Source organism: Camelus dromedarius, chromosome 10 (genome assembly GCF_036321535.1).
Source record: "Camelus dromedarius isolate mCamDro1 chromosome 10, mCamDro1.pat, whole genome shotgun sequence".
Taxonomy (NCBI): domain Eukaryota; kingdom Metazoa; phylum Chordata; class Mammalia; order Artiodactyla; family Camelidae; genus Camelus; species Camelus dromedarius.
Genome location: NC_087445.1, coordinates 41,836,164 through 41,849,814, shown reverse-complemented (window position 1 = coordinate 41,849,814; position 13,651 = coordinate 41,836,164). Strand labels below are relative to the sequence as shown.

The 13,651-nt window shown below is 33.3% G+C and overlaps 1 protein-coding gene and 1 non-coding gene across 6 annotated transcripts in view; one reads left to right on the top strand and one right to left on the bottom strand.

The window, feature by feature from the left end:
• VPS13A (vacuolar protein sorting 13 homolog A) overlaps positions 1–13,651 on the bottom strand; it is a 197,336-nt gene that overhangs the window by 65,660 nt on the left and 118,025 nt on the right. For all 5 annotated transcript variants that reach the window (XR_010382701.1, XR_010382700.1, XM_010978070.3 and 2 more), the window contains exons 40-45: positions 9,081–9,173; positions 8,242–8,598; positions 7,001–7,102; positions 5,545–5,703; positions 5,121–5,376; positions 3,336–3,496 (exon numbers count right to left, since the gene is read on the bottom strand). Coding sequence is in view for 3 of the 5 variants with exons in the window: in XM_010978070.3 (XP_010976372.1) it covers positions 3,336–3,496; positions 5,121–5,376; positions 5,545–5,703; positions 7,001–7,102; positions 8,242–8,598; positions 9,081–9,173 (1,128 nt within the window). In the remaining 2 variants the exon portion in view is untranslated. The remainder of the gene's footprint in view (positions 1–3,335; positions 3,497–5,120; positions 5,377–5,544; positions 5,704–7,000; positions 7,103–8,241; positions 8,599–9,080; positions 9,174–13,651) is intronic.
• On the top strand, positions 484–590 carry LOC116152803 (U6 spliceosomal RNA). Its single transcript, XR_004136509.1, has one exon. It is a non-coding gene; the product is annotated as a U6 spliceosomal RNA (small nuclear RNA).

Genomic DNA, 13,651 nt, shown 5'->3' with positions numbered 1-13,651 from the left:
GTGTGGAGAAGTCAAATGGAGCCTAGTTTGCCTGAGCTGAAGAGACATATATGAGAATTTGGGAAAGCCAATGAGGCTTAATCTCACAGCACATTGTATGAGAGAGGAGAGAGCTGCATGGAGAGGCAAGAGTTGCAGAGCAGGAATTCCTGAGATTTTAAGAGTGTCCCCTGTTCCCAAGACTTCAGTTCTGTGGTGACTGGCACATGCTTGTGAGTATACTATCTAAGCCTCAGTAAAGATCCACCTAAAAGGGACAGGCAAAACAATCTCTGGTGCTGCCACACTTTCTCACTAACCAAAGTGGTAAAACCTTGTTTAGTACAAAGGGTATTGGTTACAGTGCTTTACTAGTGGAGCTAAATTAGTCCCAGACTACAGGCTGCTTGAAGTTCACCTAAAAAGTTCTAAAACAAGCACTGAGAGGATCACTTTCCAACTATCATAACTGTGTTGGAGAATTATGTTCAAGAACATATAAAGGTGTTTGCTTCAGCAGCACATATACTAAAACTGGAATGATACAGAGAAGATTAGCATGGCCCCTGTGCAAGGATGACACACAAATTTGTGGAGTATTCCATATTTCTTGTATATGTATGACTGAAACATTATGTTATACACCATAAATTGACACAACATTGTAAACTGACTATACTTCAATTAAAATAAAAAGAATATATAAAGGAATATAAATATATATAAAATAGCCAACAAGGTAAAATTCACAATTTTTGACATCCAGTAAAAAATTACTAGACACATTAAAAGAATTTTAAAATGATCCATAAAAAGTGAAAATGAATAAAGTGAAACAAATCAGAAATGATACACATGATAGAATTAGTAGACAAGGATATTAAAACATTTATATAACTATATTCAATATATTCAAAAGTTAGGGGAAAGATGAGTATACATAAAAAGACATGGGAAATATAAATAAAAATGCAAACTGAATTTAACATAAAGATACACTGGATGAGATTAAGAGCAGATTAGACATTGAAAAGTGAATCTAAAGATGTAATAGAAACTATCAAAACAGAAACACAAGAATTGGGGGGAAGCTGAAAGAAAAAGTGAACAGAGCATTAGTGGGCATAAGTTTAAACACTCAAACATATATATCTAACTGTGGTCCCTGAAGAAGAGAAGAGGGGGGAAGACAAAAGGAATATTTGAAGAAATGATGGCAAAATTTTTTTCGAAAGTTGATGGAAACTATAAATCCATAGATTCAAGAGCTTAATAAATCCAAGTACAAGAAATATGAAATAAACTAGACTAGGATTCATTCCAATCAAATTGCTTAAAACCAGTAATAAATGGGAAAAAATCTTAAAAGTATAAAAAAATAAAATCACACATTTCATAAAAAAGCAAAGATAAGAATAACAGCAGACTCTGGTAATACAGTCAACAGTGAACAACATCCTAGAAGAATGGAAAAAAATAATGGTCGATCTAAATCGCTATGCCCACTGAAAGTAACTTAAAACATAAAAGTGAAAAAAAAGAAAAAACAGTTCATTGCTAAATTTCATAAAAGACATAAAATTACTAGAAAAGCTCACCTAAGAAGTGCCAGACAATATAAATAGCCCTTAAAGTGAAACTGTGGTTGAAAACATTTACACAAGAAAAACATTATAAGAAACTCTATACCAACGCCTCTCATGAACATTAATGCAAAAATTCTAAACATGAATTTAGCAAATCAGTCCAACACAATAATACATTAAAAGGTTAATACTTCATGACCAAACGAGATTCATCCTAGAAATGCAAGGTTGATTTAATATTAAAAATCAATCTTATTTAATATTAATAATTAAAATCAATGTAATTCATCATATTAGAAATTTTTTAAAGATCCTCTCAATAAACACAAAAAATAATTTGACAAAATCCAACATTCATTCCTGATAAGGACTCTCAACAAACTAGGAACTGAAGGGGTCATGTACAAAAAAACTACAACTCAAAACATACTTAATGGTGAAAGAGGAAAACACTGTTCTCCTAAGACTGAGAACAAGACAAAAACATCTGCTTTCACAATTTCTATTCAAATTGTACTGGAGGTTCTAGTCAGTGCAACAAGCAAGAAAAAATAAAATAAGATGATGAACACTAAGACTGGAAAATAAGTAAAAACTGTTTTTGTCTGCAGACATACCTATAAAGAAGTTACTAGAACTAATACGCACATCTAGTAAGGTTGCATAACACATGTAAATATAAATACCAAATGTACTTCTACAAGCAATAAAAAAAATCAAAAATTAATATGAAAAATGCCCATTTTAACAAAATTTTTAAATAAAAATTGAAAACCTGAGTCTAAAATTTAAATGGAAGTGGAAAGACTTAGGCTAACTAAAACAACTTTGAAAAAGAACCAAGTGGGACAACTTGTACTACCTCACTGCAAGATTCAAGATAAAGTAATAATCAAGACAGTATGGTATTGGCATAAACAGATTAGAGACCTCAGCATAAACACACAGAAATATGGCCAATTTATTTTTGACAGAAGTGTCAAGGCAATTTAATGGAAAAAGGATAATTGTGTTTGGAACAAATGAATAGCCAAGTGGAAAAAAATGAACCTCAAACCTTATCTCACATTATATACAAAAAAATCATTCAAAACGGTATGTGCTAGTGTATGTATAGGATAGATTACTACTCAACAGCAAGATGTAACAACATTAACACAAACAAGCTGAGACATAAAAAATTATGTTGAGTGAAGAAGCCAGACTCCATTCCCTACTTCATTCCATTTATATAAAATGCTGTATTGTGTATCTAACGTATGAGAATATATCAGTGGATGCATGGAAATGGAGTAGGGGGTAGGGAAACTTTTTGGGGTGTTAAGTATGTTTATTACCTTGATTGTGATGAAGGTTTCAGACGTGTAATTTTGTCAAAATTCATCAACTATAAATATATGTAGCTTATGTACATCAATTTAACCTCAATAAAGCTATACAAAATTTCTCTCACTGTATTCTCTAATTAAAACAAAAGGATAAATACATACTACAAAGACCTAAAACAAAATGTTGAGTTTTTTAACAAAATAATATTCCAAAAAATTTATAAAATATTCCTATAAAAATTATGAGTGTATTCAACAAAATTCTACAACTGCTCATATTAGAGTAGTATAATTACCGATAATGATTATTCTTTTTGATATTAGCTATATTTTTATTACAGTCTATATTCTTTTGGTAGTAATTTGCTTTAATTTTTTTTCTTAGCACACAAATATGCAAAATATCCACACAAATATCACAAAAAACTGAATCATTCCATACCTGCACAGGGGAGCGAATTGTTACCTTCTTACTTCCTTCCACTGCATCAATTTGACAAACAATAGATCTTTCAACTCCAGACTCTCTGTGTCTTACAGTGTACAGTCGTCGTCCCACTTTTGTTAAAGGGATTTTATCAGCAGTAGAGTGGTTAGCAGGTGCTAAATTAAATATATATGTTTGAATGTTTTTATTAGAAATTATCATACATTAATTTTAAGTAGACATTATAAGCCAGCAACATCAAATGATTTCTTAAACTTATGAATAATTATCACTGATACCTATACAAAGAATCCATAATACATTTCTACATCATTTATCTAAAACCTTCAAAGCATTTTACCAAAGTTTTTAATTGAAAAAAAATCTCATTTGGTAGCTTAACCTAAGACAACAGCATAACCTTTTAAAAATAACTGAATGATGAGAGAAATTATTAGAAATTACAAGAACATTGACCTCTGGTTTGCTTTCATAATAACCAGAGCCTAATATATCCAGGCAGTCAATTACCAAGTAGCTGCAATTTTTTAGTTTTAAATTTTTCTAACAATCTGTGACACTCTGTGATAGCTAAGATTTGATTAAAATTTTATACAGTTTTTCTAATATACACACATATATTGTATTGGGAGGGTGAATTATATATTTTTATAACACTCCCCCCCCCAGCAGAATCCCATGAAAATGTTAGTTTAAAAACAAACAAGAGTAACTGATGAGAAAAAGTCACTGACAATGCTGGGACAACACCTGAAACCTAGCCACCGCTATGAATCATTTCCTGACTAGGAAAAAGTACTAGCTATCAGTTTTAGTACCCTTCCAAGTCCAACTTTTGAAACCCTCTCCCTTCTGATAGGGACTGAATAGTCAGGGCAAGGCAGGCAGGGGAATGAGGAATTCAAAACAAAGAAATCAAAAAGACCTTGAAGAAGACCGATTAACCCGATATTCTGGTGCCCTGGTTTACACCCTACTTTCCTTTTCCTTCCTATGTACAAACGAGGGATTTCTAGATATGAGTGAGTATGCACACTTGCAAGCTGGAAAAATTCCATGGTGGGGGGCATGAAAAAGCCCTTACTGCTACCTGCAGATACAGCCCCTCCACTGCCCACAGGGGTCCTGTCCCTCTTCTGTCTCTTCAACTAATAAAAACTTGCAGTGTGCAGTGACTCTAAAGTCTCCTTTAAGTTCTTTCGCTGAGAACCATGGGTCACTGACCTCTTACCCATAACACCTTCCATAACTACTTAAATGTCAAAGAGTGTCAGAAAGTGGTATGGGACTGTTTAATATTTAACTTCACAATGAGTACATACTATGATAATTTTAAAATGTATTTACTTTCATCTCTCATGAAAATGAAAAACTTCTGAGACACATAAAGGACAAAGGAAAAAACTTCTACCTCAATAGGTAGAACATAAAAAACATTTACAAACTCAAAAACCATTACCTTGTGCCACTTCATGAATTCAAACCTTATTCTGAATTTATTCAGTTGCAAAATGGTGGAATTCTACTGAGTTATACTAAAAGTCATTAAAACCACCACCAATAGCTATAGTCTGTAAAAGCTAACTGAGGATGACACTTAATACTTTTCGTCTCCAAAACATAAAGCAGTAAATTAACATGCTCTAAATAAAGCAGTGGATAAAGAAAGTCAGAGTTTGAAACACGAAGATATAGTAAGAGCAACAAACACCCTGCGAAGGAAATAATAATAAAATTCACAACATATTAGGAAGGAGAGGAAGGCAATTTATCACTTACTAAGAAGAATGAAGAAGAGTTTGCTGCTTAGGCTCGTCATTGCATTGAAATGATCATTGTCTTTAGTTCGGACATAATCCATACTTAAACTCTCCTCGCTTTTCAACACGTATGATTTTGCCATAGGTACGCTGAGTACGCTAAAAGATTCACTTGGCGAAACAGAGATATTAAGTCCAAGAGAGTTTAAAATCATAAATGGTGCTAGATCCCTTATGAAGACAGCTGAAGATCGAGTGGCAGCTTCCGTAAATGCCTAATAAGGAGGAGTTACCATAAATAAAATAAAATAAAATGTGGAAAATTAATTGACCTGCAGAACACTAATGGATATATGAAAAATAACTAAGTTAATAAAAAACTCCACTGACTTTTCAATAGAAGAAAAGAGTAACTCAGACTAGTATAAAGTTTCTTTTCTTACCTTGACTAAGTTATTTAACATTACAAGGCCACATTTGGATAATGTAATGTTTAGTTGGTCTTTTGAATGGATAGTGATGACAGTTTTATATTCTGGCACCTTATAATTTTCTTCTTCAGTACCTGACTCAACAATGGCCTTTTTGGCTTTCTTTTTCATCTAAAATAATAAATAATAGAAATATGAGGAAAATTTCTTCTTAGGAGCACAACGTAACTCATTTTGCAAAGGGAAAATGAAAACTAGACAAATTCCAATAACATTACAGACAGCAATAAATTTTATCAGTTCCACTGCCTTACTGGAATTACCTGAACATCAGTCAACTAAGGTCATATTGGACAGGAGCAGTATTAGAAGAAAAATTCTCCTCCCCAGTTACACTAAAATGGCAGGCACAATTTAGATGGGGGGAAAAAAAACCCTAAAATCACCAAACTCATGTGGCATCTGAATGAAAATGAGAAGTACCTACTTCATATCACATGGAAATTTAGAGCAAAAAAGTCATTTAGTCTATTGCTTATGCCATAAATAAAGAACAGAAACCTAGGGACTTAAAAAGTCCAACAACAGTTGCAGAACAGTGCTAACAGGAACATGGCCTTATGTGAATCAATACCACGTGACTCTTCTTAGGATTCACAGATCCACTGCCTATGTATATTCTGACCTAACAACCACCAAAGTTCCTTTATCCACATCCTTTATCTCAATTATGTGGAAAATCAAATGTACTGGCCCAGTACAAAATGCTGGATGTGCCAAGCTAGTCAGTCACCTTCGTTGTTCCTTTAACTGGCTTTAAACCAGGGAAAATGTGTGTGCATACTGACTGAATTATTATTAGGGAGGAGACACGCTAATAATTCTGCAGTCTCTTGCTTCAGAAGCACAATTTCATCCAACCAAAGGTTCTGATTTGTATGATTACATAAATTCACACCATATTTCAAACAAACAATATATTTTCTTCTATACATACACCCTTCAGAGAGCAAAGAAAACTCGGGACAGACAACAACCTACAAGGAAGTGCTAGAGCCACTTTAACCCGGTGGTTACGCGTGGGACTCTGGAGCCGGTGCTGCATCCCACCTCTTCCAGCTTGAAGGTACTATTACTTTATGGAAGTCCTTCAACTTCCATAGTTTTAGTCCCACCACATGTTAAAACGGAGCTTAAAACTGTATCTTTTCCAGAAGGGTTTGTTGTAAGGGTTAAAGTAAAAGTAAATTATTTAGAACAGTATATAATAAATGTTTACATGATTATTTGTACAGGAGGAGCACAGGAGGCATTGGCCTGGGTTTGAAAATAATACTCAGAGGTCAAACAAGGAAGCATGTGGAAAGCCTTATAATGAGATAATTGAACTCTGTTGTGATGAAAATTAAAGTGTGTGTGGTATGGACACCCTCAACACTTGAAAAATATTTTCAAACTCCAAAATTACCTTGATTCCAAGATTCCATGGTCTAAAATCCTCAGTCTGATCAATTTCTAAGGGTTCAAGCAAAGGCTCCCATACACCAAACATTTCATTGTAATAATGTACCTAGAGAGAGGATTTTTAATTTTTTAAATAAGGCATTCTGGTATTTTCTAAAATAATCTTCCGTGCTGTTTCCTACCACCATTCCTTTTGGCTGTACTATTTCTTCTTTGTATGAAAACCGTCTACATGCCATTCGTTAGTTTCCTACACATACTTCCTCAGTGCTTTCCTTACATGGCTATCCTCGAGGTCTAGTCTTCACAATTTAATCCAGACAAAACTTTCTTTTAAGTATCTTTCTTTGACTTTCAGGCTGGGCTTAACATCAAAAATCGTGTTCATCTATGAAACACTACTGACAATTTTTAAACTGTCTACCTCCACTTACTTTTTGAAAGCCCCTGAAGGCAAGTAACATATGATTCAATGAGTGGTTTACTCATTTGAATTCTCTGAACTTCTTGGACATCCTAGATCAAATTCTCTGCAAAATACAATTTTAGCCAAAATTTGAAAACCTGAAATCTAGTCTGTCAGTTCTACCTCTATTATAGTATATAACTTTGTATCAACTCAAATATTACAGCAGTTTATGAATTTTCATAATTATTAAGGTTGAATATCAGAGTAGTTTCCACTAGACATAAACTCAGTAATTTAAAGCAAAATATCTCTGGGGTGATTCCATGTAGATAAATTCTAAAGCAAAATATATGTTGGTTCAAAGCAAGTATCTTCCATATAAACAATTAAAGGACTCTCACAAAAATTTGAAAGACTTTGGTTGATTCTCATGAGAGTAATAAAGATTCTGCACTATATGTAAGTATAAAGCATATCCTTCTAATTCTTTATAAACTATATTAGAAGAGATTAAGAAATAGTCTAGTATCATTTTAAAGGAAAAAGGGTATTCAATTTAATTCTTAATATTAAGAATTTTGAATCTGCTCAACAATTGTGTATTAATATTATCAATTGATAAAATCAGTTGAAATATAAATTCAATATGGATGTGTACTCTCATGTACACATAAAAAATGTATCAAGGGTATAAATTTATAAACTTTCTTTCAAAAGTTTTGTGAACCAACATCATATATACAATAAACAATTTTAATGTTTAAATAAGATTCCCCAAATAGTTCATGTGTAGCATTATTTGTCATAAAATCTGGAAAAATACTACATATGCTTACTTCGAGCTCAAGCTGACAGTGGAGATTTATTAGAGAACTCCAGTTTTTGCCTTCCCCTGAGAAATGTGATTTTGCTAAAAGCATAGGCACGGTTCTATGACCAATTCCAGCCTCAAGAACTATAAAAATAGAATCAATGTTCATTCTTATCATCTCTCCTTTGGGTACCAATTCAGTTGTGGGAGCTATTTTTTCAGCTTCATCTGGTTCTTCAAGAAACCACATTTTCAAATTCTTTGTATCTTTCTTTTCCCATAAATGTGCTGTAGAAGCAGCAGTTTCTTGTGGGATGGTTTCCTTAGCTGTATAAAGTGCTGAAGTTATGGTGATCACAGTATTTATGATAACTGGTGAAACCTGAGGGGAAAAATGTAAACTAAAAATTCTATACACACCACTTTAAAAAAATACATACTTCAAAGAACATTCAATATATCTACTGAAGGATCAAGAAAAATTAACACTGAACTAACATTACTACCAAGAAATAGCAGATACAATTTTTTGCCCATAGAAGTTTTTTTTGATTATTGTAACTAATTTTAATTGTTAAATATTTACATGTCAATATCAAACTGTTCAATTTCAACTATACATACTATAGGGATGTTAACTACAGAAGCAGTCAACTGCCAATAATAAAATATATGAAAACATTCACTATAAAATGTATATTAAATATCATTTTAAAATTATGTATTATAAAATATTTCCAAAAACAGCTTCTTTTTTGCTTATTTAACAATTCAAAGTTGCTATAATAATGGCATATTTCTAAGTTTTATTAATTTTTTTAAAAAACACTACAGATCTGAATGATTGACTATATTGTAACTTACCTTCAGTGTCAGTGATTTTACTGATAAATCAATCACCTGTGGATCTGTACTTATCTGAGTAGCTTGACAGAATAAGTCACAGGGCTGCAAAACCTATGAGAGAACAACCAATACTATTAAAATAACATTGTTCTTACAATATTTTTATTTAAAGACTTGCCCAGTAATAGATAACAAACAAGTTAGTAAAAGTAACTGTATTAAAAACAAGTGAATCAATAAGACATTTTTTAAATAGAAAACAAACTGTGGTTACCAGGGGGGAAGCAGGGGGAGGGATAGATTAGGAGTTTAGGATTAATAGATACACATTACTCTATATAAAATAGATAAACAGCAAGGACCTACTGTAGAGCACAGGGAACTATATTCAATTTCTTGTAGTGAGCTGTAATGGAAAAGAATCTGAAACTATCTATACATACACATATATGTGTATATATATATATATGTATAATTGAATCACCTTGTTGTATACCTGAAACTAACACTGTAAATTGACACTTCAATAAAAAATAAGAATTAAAAAAAACACATTCTAAAATTATCCTCTTATTATTTATAATAAACAGGAAGTACTAAAAATATTAGCAACAATATTAATATAACAAAGTAGAAGAATTTCTTAAATATGCTTAAATACATGAAAATCCCAAAAACTTGTATTGTATATTTTATTTTACAGTAGTCCCTTGGTATCCCTGGGGTATCGGTTCCAGGACACACACACTTGTCCCCTGTTACCTTCTCTCTACCCACTGCATATACTAAAATCCAAAGATGTTCAAGGCCCTTACATAAAATGGCACAGTATTCAACAAAAACCCAAACTACTCAATTAAAAAAACTGGACAGAGGAGCCAAATAAACTTTTTCCAAAGATAAACAGATGGCCAACAGGCACACAAAAAGATGTTCAACATTACTAATTATTAAGGAAATGCAAATCAAAACCACAGTAAGATATCACATCATACCCATTAGAATGGCTATTATCAAAAAGGCAAGAAATAACAAGTGTTGGAAGTATGTGGAGGAAACGGAACCCCCCCACACTGTTGCTATAATAATGGCAAGTTTTATTAATTTTTTTAAAAAGACACTACAGATCTAAAGTGCCTATCAACAGATGAAGAGGTAATGAAAATGGGGTATGTGTGTTTACATATAAATATGTGTGTGCGCTGTGTGTATATACACATATACATACATGGAATACTACTCAGCCAAAAAGGTGAAATCTTATCTTGCCATTTGCAACAACATGGATGGACCTTGAGGGTATTATGCTAAGTGAAGTAAGTCATGTGGAAAGACAAATACTCTTATGATTTCACTTATACATGTAATGTGAAAAACAAACAAAATAAATGAACAAATGAAACAAAAACAAATATATAGATACAGCGAACAAGAGTAGAAGTTACAGAGGCAAAGATCAGGGGACAAAATGGGTAAAAGGGGTCAACTGTATGGTGAATGATGAAAACTAAATTTTTGTTGGTGAGCATGCTGTTGTGTATGCAGAAGGAGAAAAAAGATACTGTATACATGAAACTTATATGTTATATACCAATATTACCTCAAAAAAAAAAAAAAAAAAGAGGGAATAGTACAGTTAGTTGTCTGTATCCGCAGGTTCTTTTTTGTGGATTCAACTGCAGACTGAAGTACTAAAATAAAATTTTATCATGGTATTTTTCCATTATAAAATGAAATGATCTATATAGGACAAGCTACAAAAGATAAGAAAAAACTATAAACACACTAGATTTACTAAATAATTCTTAATATAATTATAAATTAACTGAGTTTTCCCTAACTATAGTAAGCATAAATCTGTCCTGCAGTCCTTAGTTACTCATGGTCCTTCCAAATGCAAAATATATTTACTTTCTCTTAAGGTCCCTAACAGTCTTCTCCCATTGTAGTCCAGAGTTCTGCACACCATCCACTGCACAATGGTGAGGAGTCACTCCAGGACCTTGCTTATGATATGTAATCTCTCCCTATCCATTAAATCATTGATGTCTCTGTCACTAACTCCGGGCTCTTTCTTCATCTTGAAGAGGGGTGAGTACAAGCCTTTTAGGTCTGCAAGGTGTAGCCCAACACTAGCCCAAAGCAGTTTTGAAATCCAGCCAGGTAAGAGTTTCTTGATTAGATTCAAAGTCTACGAATAATTCTCTGTGGCTTTCAACTGCACTCTCTGAGATAGCCTTCCTTTTTTCAAAAAAGGTAGCACAAATTTGAGTAGTTATATCATCCTGCTTCCTGTCAGTAGAATTTTGAGGGGTCCAAGAGTCTCTATTTTATACTCTGTCTCTCTCAGTCCATGCTCGCAGTGTTTCTCCTAAAACAATTTTCTCAAGGACCTTGATGGCTTTCTATACATTTTATGAGGTTTCATTTCATTTAAGCTGCATTCACAGATCTTTTTTAGATGATCATGGCTTTCTGCTCATATGGTTAAGGGAAGACATCCTTATGATTCCCAGAGGCCCTCCTCTGGTTTGATTGAAAAGATCTGTGAAACACACATTAATCTCTTGAAAGGGCCCTTTGTGTGACTGATTACTCTATGACTTTATAATCTGAGGTTTAGCAAAAAGTTATGCAATTACATATTCTTTTCTCTGTGCTACACTTATGGCACATTTCTGACTTGTAGCACCATATGCTATTTGGAAGGCTGAGAATTATCAAAGTCATTAAGTTCTGGTTCTTTTTGTTTTAACTGTTTCCCCTCAAATTTATCTCTCTGCTCTAGCATTTTTTCTATAAACAATAAGAGACCAGACAGAACCTTCAAATCAGGCAGCTTGGAAATCTCCTTAGCTATATACCTATGTTTGTCACTTACAAGTTCTCCTTTTCACATAACTCCAAGACACAATTAGCAAAGCTTTCTGTCAGTGCAAATCAAGCCATCCCCCTACTTCCAATAACATGTCCTTTACTTCCTTCTGAGCCCTCACTGGCAGCATTCTTAAATGACCATATTTCTACCAAGAGAGTTCAACTAACTTAGGCTTTCTCTATCATTCTCTTCAACATTCCTCCAACTTCTACATTTCTCTGCTTACTTCCCAGTTCCAAAGCTGCCCCCACATTTTAAATAACTGCTACAACAGCATACTACTTATATACAAAAATCTGTATTTGTTTCCTATTGCCACATACAACAAATCACCACACAATTAGTGGCTTAGAATACCACAAATTTATTATCTACCCATTTTCAGGGGTCAGGAATCTCACTGAAATCAGATGTCAGGGTGCTGTGTCCTCGTCTAGAGGCTTGACTAGGGAAAGATCTGTTCCCAAGCTCCTTCATGTTGTTGGCTGAATTCATTTCTTTGTGGCCCAGGCCTGAGATTTCCATTTGCTTGCCAACTTTTGGCCAGGGACTACTTTCTACTCCTGTTAGTCCCTCACAGGTTCCTGACATGTGGCCTTACTGACATGGCAGTTGGCTCCTTCAAGGCCACAGAAAAGCATCTCTCTGATGTTTCACCATTTTAAAAATTAGGTTAGGTCCACTGAGAATCTCTCTTTGTTAAAGTTAAATGATTAGCAATCTAACTATATTCATTGGTCCTGTCCACACTCAAGGGAAGGAGACCATACTGAGCACATGCAACAGGAGGCAGAAATCTTGAAAGCCATCTTGGAATTCTGCCTACATTAAAGATGGAAAATAAATCAAAAAAATATATATATATAACCTCTAAACCTATTCTCCAAAGAAAGCACATCAAAATCTACTACTATTCTAATAAATCAGAAAGATCAACTGGTACATGACTTAAATATTCAGTATATTATTTCTTTAAACTTCAGGGATAGAATATTGTAACCACATTGCAATATATAATCTAAGACTTTAAACATAAAATTTGTGTTATTTTGTCTTTTTAGAGAAGGCAAAAAATAAAAACAAAAATACTATTATAAACACATATAAAAATTTCTTATAACTTGGAAATTTTTAATTGGCTTTTTAAATAGTTCCTTCATCCAAATAAACATGAAGGTGTGCTTTGATCCTTAGCCAATTCCTATATTTTCAAGTCTAATTAAGCTACCTAGAATTAAAAATGCAGCTGGTCCTTAACAGTAAACATGTTCATGCCAAAACTATATTACAGTCAAATTTTCCATAATATAGTCCATATAGATCAACTTAATAATGTGGAAACATTTCTTAAAATGGAATTATTTTCCTACTAGTATGATTTTATTGTCTCCAGCTACGTCCATTGTGACTTTACTGATATTTCTATCATTTTTTTTTCCTCCTTCCTACTCTCATCTCTCACCATACTGCTCCCAGTCTCATACGATTTTTACTACTGGTGCATTTCTTTCCTGATGATACTGCTTCCCCTCCAAAGAAGCAATCTTAAGCTAACTAACATCTACAGAAGCCTACAAGAGCTGATTATAAATTCTCTACTTTAAAAACACTGCCTTGGTGGTGGGAAGGACTGCTTCAAGCTGAGGATGACTAAATACTAAGAAAAAAGTTAGGGTATAAGAGGATAGATGTTGGTATGTGGGTAGATGTG